Source organism: Phyllobates terribilis, unplaced genomic scaffold (genome assembly GCF_046119375.1).
Source record: "Phyllobates terribilis strain yellow unplaced genomic scaffold, ASM4611937v1 Scaffold_11__3_contigs__length_659146591, whole genome shotgun sequence".
NCBI lineage: Eukaryota > Metazoa > Chordata > Amphibia > Anura > Dendrobatidae > Phyllobates > Phyllobates terribilis.
The window spans coordinates 262,297,932-262,313,554 of record NW_027362771.1 but is presented as its reverse complement, the minus strand read 5'-3'; the positions used below and the strand labels follow the sequence as shown (position 1 = coordinate 262,313,554).

The following is a 15,623-nucleotide window of genomic DNA, read 5'->3' as shown; positions in this document are numbered from 1 at the left end:
GGACAGGAGAAGAGGGGTTGTAATTAGCTCCCTGCTCCATCTTGAACTTCAACAGAACGCAGGCCACTTCCGGCCTGAACCTTGTTGGAGACAGCGCATGCAGGGCATGTTGGATGGCGCAATGCAGTGGTGTCATCGCGCCATCCAGCGCCCACTGCTGTACTTTATAGAAGAGGAGACAGAGCTGCGCTGCACAAGGAGACTGCATTATGTGAGTAAATGTTTTTTTTTATTTATCTTATATTAGTTTGTGAATGAATGGGGGCATAACAAGAGGGGCTGGCTGTGGGGACATACATAGAGCTTGCTGTGGGGACATACGTGGAGATGGCTGTGGGGACATAAGAGAGGCTGGATTTGGGGACAAAGAGGGGTTGGCTGTGGGGAAATTACATTATATGGGAGACTGTGGAGAACATTATACTGGGAGCTGTGGGGGACATGACACCATATATGATATGTTGGAGGCATCATACTGTATAGGGGCTGTGAGGGACATTATATTGGGAACTGCAGAGGGCATCATACTATACAGGGGGCTGTGGGGGCAATATACTACATAGAGAGCTGTAGGGGGCATCATAATGTATAAGGGATTGTGGAGGACATTATACTGAAGGCTGTGGAGAAATCATACTGTAAAGAGAGCTGTTGTGACCATACTTTATTAGGGTCTGTGGTGACCATACTGTATAGGGTGCTGTTAAAGACATTATCCTGTATAGCAGGCTGTGGTGGACATCATACTGTATATTGGGTGTCTGTGTTGGACATTATATTGCACTAGATGGAGGCCCGATGCGGGAGGGCGGAAATGTCACGATGGGGGCAGGCTTTGCAGCACTGAGAATCTCTCCCCCCCATGTGCTCACCCACCTATCCACTCTCTCTTTCCCCCATGTGCTGACTTCTCCCGTCTGTGCTCTCTTCTTTGACCTGTCTACCACATGTGCTAACCCCCTTGTCTGCTGTCTCTCTCCTTCCTATGCTGTGTTCTCCCCTCATGTGCTGTCCCGTTTGAGCTGTCTCCCCCCTGTGCTCTGTCTCTCTCCCCCTGTGCGCTTTCTCTCTCCCCCATCTGCTGTCTTCTCTCATGTGATCTCTTCTGTGACCTGTGTACCCCATGTGCTCTCCTCCTTGTCTGCTCTCTCTCCACCCCTGTGCTGTCTTCTTCCCTCATGTGTTCTCTCGTTTGAGCTGTCTCATCGCGCAGTAAATCAGAACGCCGCCATCTTTGTGCAGGCAGATAGCGACGGTCACATTACAACTGCGCATGCGCTCCTCCTGTACAAAGATGGCGGTGGTCAGAGAATCATTTGGCTGATCCCGGTGGCGGCGTGTTCGCGACGGTGTTCCGCTGGTGGTACCGCGTAAGAGGCTGGTACCACCAGCGGTTTCCATATTGAGACACCCATCACTTGGGTGTCCCAATATGGTGGTTGACAAACTTCCGCCGCTTGGAATTCTGGGATCTGGACACATCTGGACGGAACAGGATGTGAAGACATTACAAGGTAAGTATATTATAGATGGTGGGCTGTGGTGTACTTCATAGTGTATTTTAGGGAACCATTCTGGATTACATACTGTTTGGGCTGCTTTGGTGACCATCATACCCTGTAGGGGGACAGTGTGAGGAGGGGGTACAGCTTGGAGAGGACATTGTGGTGGGCAGTATGAGGGCATAGTGTGAAAAGGGAGGACAGAATGGATATGAAGAGGGGTCAGCATGAAATGGGGTCACAGTATGGAGAGAGGTTAGCATGGCAGGGAGATTGTGGAGAGTTTAAGGGAAAAAGAGTAGAAAAGGGACAGCCATGGTATAGACCGTGGTTCATAAGGGCAGACAGTGTGGTGACTATAGCAGATAATGGCAGACAGTGAGGCGGTAATAGCTGATAATGGCAGACAGTGTGGTGGTTATAGATCATTACGGCAGACAGTGTGGAGGCAATATACCATTGGAGGCTTTTTGGGGCATAGTATGGACAGAAATTTTTATGCAGAGGGAATTATAATGACAGTCTTATTTTTAAGGGCACTTTGTTGGAATGTGCTGCAGATGACTTGGAAAAAGGAAATCTGGAGAGAAGAGTTGTGGATGTAAAAAGTTATCATGGCGTCAGGACAAGATGAAGATGAAAAGAAAGAAACAACTCAATCAGAGAAGATGTAACCTATAAGGTACCTGGATGTAAATGTTTACTTGTTGATACTGATTAATCTGATTAGTACTGTGATTCTTGTATGGCCCGCAGTCTGACAAAGTCTGATAACAACAACTCCCAGAATCTCCTTACCATTGTTAAGTCCACACTGGAAGTTGTAGGTTCATGGGATACAAATGCATATGGGATTGACTTGACATTATAATTGATTGCTATACTAATCTTGGTGACGTATTCATGTAGTGATGGTGGTTCTGGTCACGTATACATGTACTGATGATGGCACTGGTTTGGTATTTATTTACTGATGGTGGTTCTTGTGATGTATTCATGTAATGATTAAGGTTCTGGTGACTCATTAATGTACTTATAGTGGTTCTGGTATTGTATTCATGTACTGATGGTGGTTCTGGTGCCATATTCATGTACTGAGGGTGGTTCTAGTGACCTATTTACTGATTATATTTCTGGTGCTGTATTAAGGTACTATTGATGGTTCTGGTGTTTTATTTATGTACTGATGATGATTTTGGTTTCATATTCATGTACTGATGATGTTTCTGGTGATGAACAGAGAACCATAACCATCATCACTACATGAATACATCACCAGAGCCATCTGTAGTATATGAATACAGCACCCGAACAACCATCACAACATGAATAAATGACACAAGAACCACCATCAGTACATGAATATGGCCCCAGAAACCACCATCAATACAGGAATACGGCACCAGAACCACCATCAGTATTGTTGCAAACTGTATTTGTCATATGACGGACATAAAAACCATCATAAGTATCCCTTTACCCATAATGGGGTCTGTTTAGTTTCCATACGGGTATCCACACAAAGGCTGGACACCTTCATTGAAACCAATTGGCTACCATTGTAATTAAGTTACATTAGTTTCCATAACTGCCCTTGTGTTGGACATATAAAATGTAGGGATGTCAGGGATGAAAATCACTATTTGTCCCTGGTATTGTGTAAATGGTTCCCAAATAATGAATAATTCTATATCTAACTTTGAAAACATGCCCCCTGTTGAGCCTCATCCCTAAAGTACTTCACTTTTTTTTTTACTTTTGATGGTATTATTTGGTGAAAAAGGTAACAACTGTAGTGGGAGTGGTTGTCAGAGTTTGTTACCTGGCCCATCGGAGGGGGAGGGGGATGCATTAGGGTTCCTTTTACTTTAGTCTCTGATCCATTCCTTTTTTTGGAGGCTAAGGGTTCATCATGTGAAGGGGGGCACCATTGGCTTCATCTACCTAGAGCACAAAAATACCTTGTCCTGACCCTGGCTGCACGCTTCACATTCTGACCAAGTCAGGGTTGTCAGCTGTCCCAAAATTTCAGGACAGTCTGTAAAAATAGGGGACTTTTTTACCTCATCCGTAAAAAAGGCGTGCGTGATTTTTTTTTGAAGCTGAAGAAACTTATACAAATTATCTTGACTGTAATTATCATTTATCAGTGAATGCAGCTGATGTCTCCATATCAGAATTATGGGCTGTAGGCATGTATCACTTATAATCATAATGTCATAATGATTTAATATGGTTTTCCAATGCATCCATAAAACATATATTGTCTGTCCGTGATTTTTTAACAAGCTGTCCAGAAAAAAATAAAAAAGTCAAGTCGGCTACCCTGGTCCGAGTATATTTTAAACCCATGTTGGAAAAAAACGTGCAGTATAAACACTATTGTGGTTTTTCAAGTTAATAGGAACCTTATTCAAAAAAGATTTGAAGCATTTTCTATGTGGATTTTGTAATAAAATCTGCTTTAAAATCCAAATAAAAATATTATATGTTTATGAAAATTTAAACAAGCACCCAAAATATACAGTTTCAATTATACAGAATCAAGGCCGGCAAAAAGAGCTGAGGATGCAGGGAGATGAAAGGTGGTTCTCAGGCCTCCCATCAAATGGCAACAAATTAATGACGTGACCAATGAACCAGGCCCTGCGAATCAACTCAAACCAACTCTATAAACATCAAGTATATTATGTGGGTCTTTAGCAACCATTCAGATAGCTGTGGCTCTGCTCACACTTATTATCTGTCAGGTTACCCTTTTGACCTAAATGACCCATAATAAGGCAATGGGATCTGCCAGGTTCTGCTGCGAAAGGAATTCATAATGGCTCCTTTATTAATGGGATCTATGATACCAGTGTGAGCAAAACAGAAAGATTATAAATCAGTATGGTATTATTTTATTTTTAGCGTTATTCTTAGTTTTATCCTGCATCCAAGAATTTATTTCACATACAGATCTCCCAGCTGTTAACAGGTTAAAGAAGCACTCCCATCAACATTTTTATCATCTCTTAATATATTGCAGCCATCATATTATATAGCACTGTGTACTTACAATTGCTCATTTTGCCTTTCTACCCAGATAATTCTTCTCTTCTCCATTATGTCTGTGACATCATGTGATTAAAAGCTGACTAGCTGAATCCTTCTGTTAAGGGTCCGGGTGGTGGAACCTCTGTGCTGGGATGCAAGGAGGGAACAGAGGGGTGTAACTAAGTGCCAACTTGGACCGACCCTGGCCACATGGCGGCTTAGTCGACTCCGTGAACCAAGGAGGGACCGGGCAGGTGAACCAGGTGCCACTCTGGGACCGACCTTGTGTGAGAGCGGGCAACTCCCACGGGTCAGGTGGCTGCGGCCGACAGGTACAGCGGATGAGCACGGCAGGCAGCCTGACGGGTGATCCGGGTAGGCAAGTAGGCGGGCACGGCAGGTAGCCAGACAGGTGATCCGGGCAGACAAGCAGGCGGGCACAGCAGGTGACCAGACAGATGATCCGGGTAGGCAAGCCGGCGGGCACGGCAGGTAGACAGGCTGGCGGGCACAGCTCATAGACAGGCAGGCGGGCACGGCTGACAGACAGACTGACGGGCACTGGAACCTGAGGGCTGAGGAGAGTATTAGCACACAAACAAAGACCTTGCACAGGCACCTCCATTTTGGAGGAGATGCTTTAAATAGGAGTGGTCCTCTGGCCATTGGACGGGGACTCTTTAGGACGGCGCGCGCGGCCCCTTTAAGAGGGAAGGAGCGCGCACGCGCCCTAAGCACAGAGCCCGGGAAGCTGCGCGCGGTGTGAGAAACAACAGCAGGGAAGCTGGAGGACGCTGGACCAGGACTGCGGCGGTGAGGGGAACGGCGTCTCTGCCCGGCAGGAGGCAGAGACGTGGGCGCTACAGTACCCCCCCCACCCTTTATGCTCCCTCTTCTTTAGGCCCGCAAGAAATTTTTCTAGAAGACGAGGGGCATGAATGTTCTCCCTGGGCTCCCAAGATCTCTCCTCAGGACCAAAGCCCTACCAATACACAAGAAAGAAAGTCTTTCCTCTTACCCTCTTGATGGCCAAAATGTTATCTACCTCAAAGACGTCCTCAGCGGAGACTGGAGCTGGAGTGGTACCTGGATCGTCAGAGAAAGAATTAAGGACAACCGGTTTGAGGAGAGACACGTGAAAGAAGTTGGGGATCTGTAAGGAGGCCGGGAGTTTCAGCTTGTAAGCCACTGGATTTATTTGGTTCAGAATCTCGAATGGACCGATGAAAAGCGGACCCAACTTGTAAGATGGTATATTGAGGCGGACATATTTGGAGGAAAGCCAGACCTTGTCTCCCGGACGGAATTGAGGCGGGTCCAGACGTCTCTTATCAGCATGCTTCTTCATCCGTTCGGAGGACTGAAGGAGAGTAGATCTAGTGTCTTCCCAAATCGCAGAAAATTCACAGACGAGAGACTCCGCGGCAGGATTGTCCACTGAAGAGGAGACGGGAAACGGAATCCAGCGGACTCACTCACATGGTTGTTATAGGAAAACTCGGCCCAGGGCAGGAGCTCAACCCAATCGCAATGGTGAACGTTGACAAAGTGCCGAAGAAAACTGGTAATGATCTGATTGATATGTTCCACTTGACCATTGGACTGAGGATGATAGACCGAAGAAAAATCCAAAGAGACATCCAGCAGCTTACACGTGGCTCTCCAAAAGCGAGAAGTGAACTGAACTCCTCGGTCCGAGACAACGTGGAGGGGTAAGCCGTAGAGACGGAAGATGTGATGGATGAAGTCCTTAGCCAGCACAGGTGCAGACGGAAGACCAGGCAGAGGGATGAAGTGAGCCATCTTGGAGAAGTGGTCGGCGACCACCCAAATGACAGTACAACCGGCCGATACAGGAAGATCCGTGATGAAATCCATTGCAATATGTTGCCAAGGAGCGGAAGGCATGGGAAGAGGAAGGAGGCGACCAGCTAGGTATCTTGTTACGGGCACAAGAGGAACAAGCCGCGACAAAATCCACAACATCCTTGCGCAGGGTGGGCCACCAATAGTGCCGGGCAATGAGCAGAAGTGTCTTCTTCTGGCCGGCATGGCCAGCCAGTTTGGACGAATGGCCCCATAGTAAGACCTTCTTCCGATCCTGAGCCGCTACAAAGGTCTTACCAGGGGGTAGATGACACAGGTCAAATGGAGCAACAGTCATAATTCTGGAGGGATCAATGATGTGTAGAGGATCCTCCTCCAGGTCGGAAGAAAGAAAAGAGCGCGATAGAACGTCGGCTTTAATGTTCTTGTCTGCCGGACGGTAATGCAGATTGAAGCAGAATCGAGCAAAGAACAAAGACCTCTGGCCTGACGCAGGTTTAGTCTTTGGGCGGTCTGCAAATAAGCGAGGTTTTTATGGTCAATGTAGATGACCACCGGGTGCAGAGCCCCCTCAAGAAAGTAGCGCCACTCCTCCAGCGCTAATTTGATGGCCAGCAGTTCTCGATCTCCTATGGAGTAATTGTGCTCGGACGGAGAGAAGAGTTTGGAAAAGAAGCCGCAGGTCACCATTCGTCCGGACGAAGATTTCTGGGTAAGCATCGCTCCGGCTCCGGAGTAAGAGGCATCAACCTCCAGGAAGAACTGTTTATTGCCATCCGGGCGGTGTAGCACAGGAGTGGAGGAGAAGGCTTGTTTAAAGAGAGATAGAGGCATTCTCTGCCTTGGAAGACCAGTCCCTGGGATTTGCTCCCTTACGGGTAGGAGCAGAGATGGGAGCTGTCCGGGAGGAGAAATGAGGAATAAAGAGGCGGTAATAGTTAGCGAATCCCAGAAACCGCTGAATAGCCTTCAACCCCTCCGGTCGGGGCCACTTTAAGACGGAAGACACCTTCTCGGGATCCATCCGCAGTCCGGTCTCAGAGATGATATACCCCAGAAACGGCAAGGAGGTCTGCTCAAAGAGGCATTTCTCAAACTTAGCATGCAGGCGATTCTTCCGGAGCCTCAGCAGGACCTGACGAACATCCCTCCGGTGAGAGGGCAGATCAGGGGAGAACACCAAGATATCGTCCAGGTACACCACCACACAGGAATACAGGAGATCTCAAAAGATATAGTTTACTAACTCCTGGAAGACGGCTGGAGCATTACAGAGACCGAAGGGCATCACGCGGTACTCGTAGTGACCATCCCGAGTGTTGAATGCCGTCTTCCACTCGTCGCCTTGGCGAATCCGGATCAGACTGTACACCCCACGCAGGTCGAGCTAAGTGAAGATCCTTGCGCCTTTTAAGCGATCAAACAGCTCCGAGATGAGAGGCAGGGGGTACTGGTTTAGGCCCCTATAGTCGATACAAGGGCGAAGAGAGCAGTCTATTTTTTTGACAAAGAAGAATCCTGCTCCAGCCGGAGAGGTGAATTTCTGGATAAATCCCCTAGCAAGATTTTCTTCAATGAATTCAGACATGGCACGGGTCTCGGCCAGCGACAAGGGGTAGATTCGCCCGCGAGGAGGTGAAGCACCAGGTATTAGGTCGATGGGGCAATCATACAGCCTATGAGGTGGTAGTGTCTCTGCCTCCTTTTTATCGAAAACATCCGCGTAGGACCAGTAGGGTGCTGGCAGGCCAGGTAGGTTATCCGGAGTAGACAGGGGGACGAGCAGGATGAACCGGAACCAGACAGGTCTTATGGCATTCCTGACCCAACGGAGCACCTCACCCGAGCTCCAATTCAGTACGGGCTCATGTCTCTGTAACCAAGGCAGGCCAAGCAAAAGGGGATGAGAGAGACCGGACAGTACGTAAAAGGAGATCTTCTTCGAGTGCAGCATTCCCACCTGAAGAGTTACCGGCTCAGTGACCAACAAGATGGTTTCAGGGAGAAGCTTTCCATCCACAGAGGAAACCGCTAAAGGATCCGCCAGACGTATGGTAGGAATCTGAAAATGCTCCACAATGGTCTGTTGGATGAGATTCCCAGCGGCTCCGGAATCCAGATGGGCAGTCTCGAAGAAGCGGGTCTCACCACTGGTAACGGAAACGGACAGAATCAAGGGCGGAGAGGAAGAACTCTTGCCTAGGACGACCTCTCCGAGCATTCCTAGACACTGGAGTTTCCCTGTCTCACCGGGCAAGAGCGGATCTGATGCTCTATATTGCCACAATAGAAGCATCTCCCCTCAGCACGACGGGTCTTCTGGTGAGACTTGACCATCTTTACTTGGTCAATTTGCATAGGCTCTGGAGAAGACACCCGAGGGTAGTGCAGGTTGCGAGACTGGACTTTGGAAGACGGGAGCAAGGTGCAAAGGTCTCCTCTCACGGGTCATCTCCTTAGCGCGTTCCAGAAAACGGATGTCAATCCGGGTAGCTAATGACACCAGGTCGTCCAGGGTGGAAGGTAAGTCACGACCAGCTAGCTCATCCTTGATCCGTCCGGAAAGGCCCTACCAGAAGGTGGACACCAAGGCCTCATTGTTCCAGGCAAGTTCAGATGCGAGGTTTCGGAAACGCACGGCATACTGACCTACAGAGAGACTCCCTTCGCAGAGTCGGAGAAGTGAGAAGGCAGTAGAAGATTTTCGTCCAGACTCATCGAACACCTTCCGGAAAGCCGCGACGAAAGCCTGGAGATCGGACACCAGAGGATTTCCTCTCTCCCACAGAGGGTTAAGCCACGCCAACGCCTCTCCGGTGAGGTGAGACATGATGAATGCCACCTTGGCCTGGTCGGAGGTGAACTAGTGTGCAGGAGTTCAAAGTGCAGCGTGCACTGATTTATGAAGCCCCTACATAGGGCGGGGTCACCACCATAACGTGGAGGAGCAGATAGCCGGGTCCAAAGCCGGATGCCACAGCGCCACTGGGTTGAGGTGCCGCCGAAGCGGGTGCCACTCGGTTTGAGGCGGACACAGTCGGGGTGGACAGCACGTCCAGGCGGGAGTTGACTGTCCGCAGGTAGGACAGGATAGTATCTTGTTGGGCTCTCTGGCGAGAGACCTCTTGGTACAGGTCCGAGAGTGAAGGAGCCTGGGAGCCACCGGATTCCATGGCCCGTGCAAACTGTTACGGGTCCGGGTGGTGGAACCTCTGTGCTGGGATGCAAGGAGGGACCAGAGGGGCGTAACTAAGTGCCAACATGGACCGACCCTGGCCACATGGCGGCTTAGTCGACTCCGTGAACCAAGGAGGGACCGGGCAGGTGAACCAGGTGCCACTATGGGACCGACCTTGTGTGAGAGCGGGCGACTACCACGGGTCAGGTGGCTGCGGCTGACAGGTACTTCGGATGAGCACGGCAGGTAGCCTGATGGGTGATCCGGGTAGGCAAGTAGGCGGGCACGGCAGGTAGCCAGACAGGTGATCCGGGAAGACAAGAAGGCGGGCACAGCAGGTAACCAGACAGGTGATCCGGGTAGGCAAGCCGGCGGGCATGGCAGGTAGACAGGCTGGCGGGCACGGCTGACGGACAGACTGGCGGGCACTGGAACCTGAGGGCTGAGGAGAGTATTAGCACACAAACAACAACCTTGCACAGGCACCTCCATTTCGGAGGAGGTGCTTTAAATAGGAGTGGTCGCCGGGGACTCTTTAGGACGGCACGCGGGGCCCCTTTAAGAGGAAGGGAGCGCGCGCGCCCTAAGCACAGTGCAAGGGAAGCTACGCACTGTGCGCGCAACAGCAGCAGGGGAGCTGGAGGACGCCGGACAAGGACCGTGGCGGTGAGGGGAATGGCGTCTCTGCCCGGCAGGAGGCAGAAACGCCGGCGCTACACCTTCCAAGCTCTGTGTAGAAACAGGAGGTCAATTTTCCCTGCATGAGTCATGAGTCACTGCAAAGTCCCTGGCAGGGGAAGGAGCAGCTGGGTCAGGAGTTGAAGAGGGGGATGATAAATGAAGGGGCAAGAGACTGCCTGTTTTTACATAGAACAGAGAAAAGAAGAATTATCTGGGTAGAAGGGCAAAATGAGCAATTGTAAGTACACAGTGCAATATGATTGCAATATATTAAGAGGATACAAACTTTGATGGGAAGAGTGCTTCTTTAAGTTTTGGACACATTAACAAAAGCAAAGTACAATATGCAAAGTATCAATTAAAGAGAACCTGTCAACAGTTTTTTTTAGCTTCTGAACAAATGTCACCATCTTTATCAGCGCATGTGCTGCATTCCACAAACTTGTATATTATCTCCTCACTCCGCCTGTATGCCCCAAAATACTTTATGTAAACCCGGATGGTATAATAGGTGTCATGGCTGCGGCATTTTTCCCTCCTCTCTGCTGCTAATCTCCATCCTCTGGCTCTGACTGATGTGGATGACGTTTCCAGAGTCATCCACATAGCCAACGAAATCTCACACCTGAGCAGGAGCACTCTGCTCTACCCTACTGCGGGCAGAGCATAAAACACAACTGCGCATGCTCGCACTAGGGCAGAGTACAGTGCGCCTGACAGGCAGCAATTCACAAAATATTTGTGGAATACAGGGGGAGTCAGGAGAGAATATACAACTTTGTGGAATTCAGCACAGGCATAGATAAAGATGGTGGTATCTGTTCAGAAAACTGATGGCAGGTTCCTTATAATGATATGTTTACTTGCTACTGCCACCAAGTGGACAGAAAGAAAATGACATGAGAGTATATGCTTCACCACAATGCTAAGCACTTTTCTGTCATATACTATATTATTATTTATTATTATAGCGCCATTTATTCCATGGCGCTTTACATGTGAGAAAGGGGTATACATAGCAAAAACAATTACAATAATCTTGGAAAAAACGTGACGGCGACTGGTACAGGAGGAGCGAGGACCCTGCCCGCGAGGGCTCACAGTCTACAATAGACTATATTGTGCTCAAGCAATGGTTTCATCAGTATAAAGTTTTCTGGGCAATCCTGCAGCTGTTTTAGCATTTTATAGCAAGTATACTGTATATTAAGGTTTTTAAAGAAGCACTCCCATAAAACTTTTTATTTTCTAAACCTGTGTAAAAGTATATGTAATTTAGTATAAGTGCGGTAATATACTCACTGATCACCTTCTTTCCTGGTTCCTGCATCGCTCGGATCCTATTCTCACTCACGTGACTTCTATTCTGATGTCCCAGATAACGCTGGGGTCTATGAGTGAGCCAGAAGTGGATTTTACAATGTAAGCCTATGATGCTTTGCTCTGATGCACCGTAGATTTATATTCTAGAAGTCACTTCTGGCTCGCACATAGACCCCAGCGTTATCTGCATCAGAATAGAAGTCACGTGAGTGAGAAGAGGATCCGAGCGATGCAGGAACCAGGAAAGAAGGCGATCGGTGAGTATATTACCGCACTTACACTACGTTACATATACTGGACTTTTACACAACTGTTTAGGTAATAAAAAAGTTTCATGGCAGTGCTTCTTTAAAAGAATACAAAAAAAAAATGGAAAGTTTCACAGAAGCTCTGGCCTTGTTTGCAGCATTCTCCTTGATATATTTTTGCCCTCATACTGTATTCAGATTATTTGATATCCAGTGTAGATTTTATTCTCAAATGTGTATGTTGTCAGCCCATTAAAATCCCTAATTTTCATTAAACATTCTTCATACTTGCTGAACTGATATAATGGCGTTAGTATACTAGGTGTTGTCCACTCAAAGTATGGTGATATTTTTTCTTTGTTATCTGTATGACAGTATTATTCATAGCCATATTATCATACACAGAGTGATCATATACCTGTATTTTCTACAGAATGACATAACTTTATAGACCCTGGCCATACCACTGTGGACCAAGCATCTCAGCAACTTCCTTGTGTGGGTCCATGTCCCACCATTTAACCTGTGGCTCAAAGTACTATATTTACACCCTGGCCCGGGGTTGAATTAGGTGATATATTTTCCTTACCTCATCCAGACACTGGAAGGCAGGGCTTGCAGTTACATCCTTTGGGCTTTCCTCCTTAGCATTAGTGGGAGGTAATGCATGCAGTGGCTTCTCCTGAACATCATCATCTTCTTCTTCTTCATCTGCAGAAGAGTCGCTTATTTCACAATTTTCTTCTCCAAGGCTGCTCATCTTCAAACACTCTACACATGCGGGATAAATGATAAATACAGCTTTATAAAATATATATGTATATATACATATACACATACAGACACACATTCAAATATGTTAATAATTTGAAAATGATGAAAGAATGGAAACAACATTTTTAACTCATCTCAATTTATTCAGTATTGAGTATGAAAGCCATGTGCCATATCAATGAGGTTATTAATGGTCATCTGAAGTATGATCTGTCATGGTGAATGCACTCGGACATGCAGATCATGAAGATCCGCTGCTGGCAGCTTCCTGTAGAATTGCCAACCAATGATGTCCTAGATGTGCTTCATAGGAGACGAGTCTGAAAATGCTTCAGGACATTGTAACACGTTCAGGCCACATAGGCTGCTCATAGTAACACAAGCAACATATTCTTGGCTTTGTGTTGAAAAACAACTCCTGCGACACTTTGGAGAAATGACCGTACCACTTGTTATATGAACAATTAATGTCTTGCTGAGCGATTAGTGTGATACCTTACATTATACCGCCCTACACCATAAACACAGGGGTAGGACGTTTTGAGATGTTCACTCATGAAGGTCTGCCTCTTCATGGCGTTTCCAGACCAATCTTTGTCTATCACTGCAACCAAGACAAAAGCAGTTCTCATCACTGATAACGAAAGACTCAATTCCAGCTTCCATTGTCATCTTGCTCTGCACAATGATAGGCTCTGACAACGGTGGTGTAAGGTCTATGTGGAACTCCTGTATCTGGACATCTGGCTCACAGTCCAATGTCGTGCAAACAACTTCTGATGGTTATGTAGACACTGTTTGAAGCTTTAGGCTTGGAATCTGACAGCACAGAATGAATCACTATGTGCCATTTTTCTAATCTGACCCATCAGTGTATAAATACACTGCTCAAAAAAATAAAGGGAACACTCAAATAACACATCCTAGATCTGAATGAATGAAATATTCTCATTGAATACTTTGTTCTGTACAAAGTTGAATGTGCTGACAACAAAATCACACAAAAATCATCAATGGAAATCAAATTTATTAACCAATGGAGGCCTGGATTTGGAGTCACCTCCAAAATTAAAGTGGAAAGACACACTACAGGCTGATCCAACTTTGATGTAATGTCCTTAAAACAAGTCAAAATGAGGCTCAGTATTGTGTGTGGCCTCCACGTGCCTGTATGACCTCCATACAACGCCTGGGCATGCTCCTGATGAGGTTGCGGATGGTCTCCTGTGGGATCTCCTCCCAGACCTGGACTAAAGCATCCGCCAACTCTTGGACAGTCTGTGGTGCAACGTGACGTCGGTGGATGGAGCGAGACATGATGTCCCAGATGTGCTCAATCAGATTCAGGTCTGGGGAACAGACGGGCCAGTCCATAGCTTCAATGCCTTCATCTTGCAGGAACTGCTGACACATTCCAGCCACATGAGGTCTGGCATTGTCCTGCATTAGGAGGAACCTAGGGCCAACTGCATCAGCATATGGTCTGAGGATCTCATCTCGGTACCTAATGGCAGTCAGGCTACCTCTGGGGGGCACATGGAGGGCTGTGCGGCCCTCCAAAGAAATACCACCCCACACCATTACTGACCCACTGCCAAACAGGTCATGCTGAAGGATGTTGCAGGCAGCAGATCGCTCTCCACGGCGTCTCCAGACTCTGTCACGTCTGTCACATGTGCTCAGTGTGAACCTGCTTTCATCTGTGAAGAGCACAGGGCACCAGTGGCGACTTTGCCAATCCTGGTGTTCTGTGGCAAATGGCAAGCGTCCTGCACGGTGTTGGGCTGTGAGCACAACCCCATCTGTGCACATTAAACATAATGTGTTCGTATTACAGAGCTCAAAACATGTTCAATATACTTCAGGAATTCAGTGTTATATGTATATTTTCCAGGCAATTAATCCAGGCTTTTTATTCATGCAATTGTTGGGAAAATTCACCGAAACCCAGAGAATTTTAATTTCGAAATATCCGCTCATCTCTAGTAGACACTAGGTATGTGACATCCAATTTCACTTTTAGTACAGAATGGATAAAACGTGAAACCAGTGGTATGGTCATTTCAACAAGATGTTCCTGGAGCCGTTATTCAACACTACCATGCCAGACTGAATGTTGCTTATGAAACTGTAACACAGGTGCCGGAATGCAACGCACAGAGACCACGAGGTGGGAACAGTCAGGGGTTGATGTAACCACTTATATATATATATATATATATATATATATATATATATATATATATATATATACAGTACAGACCAAAAGTTTGGACACACCTTCTCATTTAAAAATGTTTCTGTGTTTTCATGACTATGAAAATTGTACATTCAGACTGAAGGCATCAAAACTATGAATTAACACATGTGGAATTATATACTTAACAAAAAAGTGTGAAACAACTGAAAATATGTCTTATATTCTAGGTTCTTCAAAGTAGCCACCTTTTGCTTTGATGACTGTTTTGCACACTCTTGGCATTCTCGTGATGAGCTTCAAGAGGTAGTCACCGGAAATGGTTTTCACTTCACAGGTGTGCCCTGTCAGGTTTAGTAAGTGGGATTTCTTGCCTTATAAATGGGGTTGGGACCATCAGTTGTGTTGTGCAGAGTCTGGTGGATACACAGCTGATAGTCCTACTGAATAGACTGTTAGAATTTGTATTATGGCAAGAAAAAAGCAGCTAAGTAAAGGAAAACGAGTGGCCATCATTACTTTAAGAAATGAAGGTCAGTCAGTGCGAAAAATTGGGAAAACTTTGAAAGTGTACCCAAGTGCAGTTACAAAAACCATCAAGCGCTACAAAGAAACTGGCTCACATGAGGACCACCCCATGGTAAAATAGCTGCTAGGAAACCACTGCTAAGGACAGGCAACAAGCAGAAGAGACTTGTTTGGGCTAAAGAACACAAGGAATGGACATTAGACCGGTGGAAATCTGTGCTTTGGTCTGATGAGTCCAAATTTGAGATCTTTGGTTCCAACCACCGTGTCTTTGTGCGACGCAGAAAAGGTGAACGGATGGACTCTGCATGCCTGGTTCCCACCGTGGA

The 15,623-nt window shown here is 47.0% G+C and overlaps 1 protein-coding gene across 4 annotated transcripts in view; it reads right to left on the bottom strand.

Annotated features, from left to right (window-relative positions):
- The window catches only part of CCDC146 (coiled-coil domain containing 146), a 177,279-nt gene that overhangs the window by 141,453 nt on the left and 20,203 nt on the right, over positions 1-15,623 (bottom strand). For all 4 annotated transcript variants that reach the window (XM_073652283.1, XM_073652281.1, XM_073652284.1 and 1 more), the window contains exon 2: positions 12,385-12,566. In XM_073652283.1, coding sequence (XP_073508384.1) covers positions 12,385-12,555 — 171 coding nt within the window. In that variant the 5' untranslated portion in view covers positions 12,556-12,566. The remainder of the gene's footprint in view (positions 1-12,384; positions 12,567-15,623) is intronic.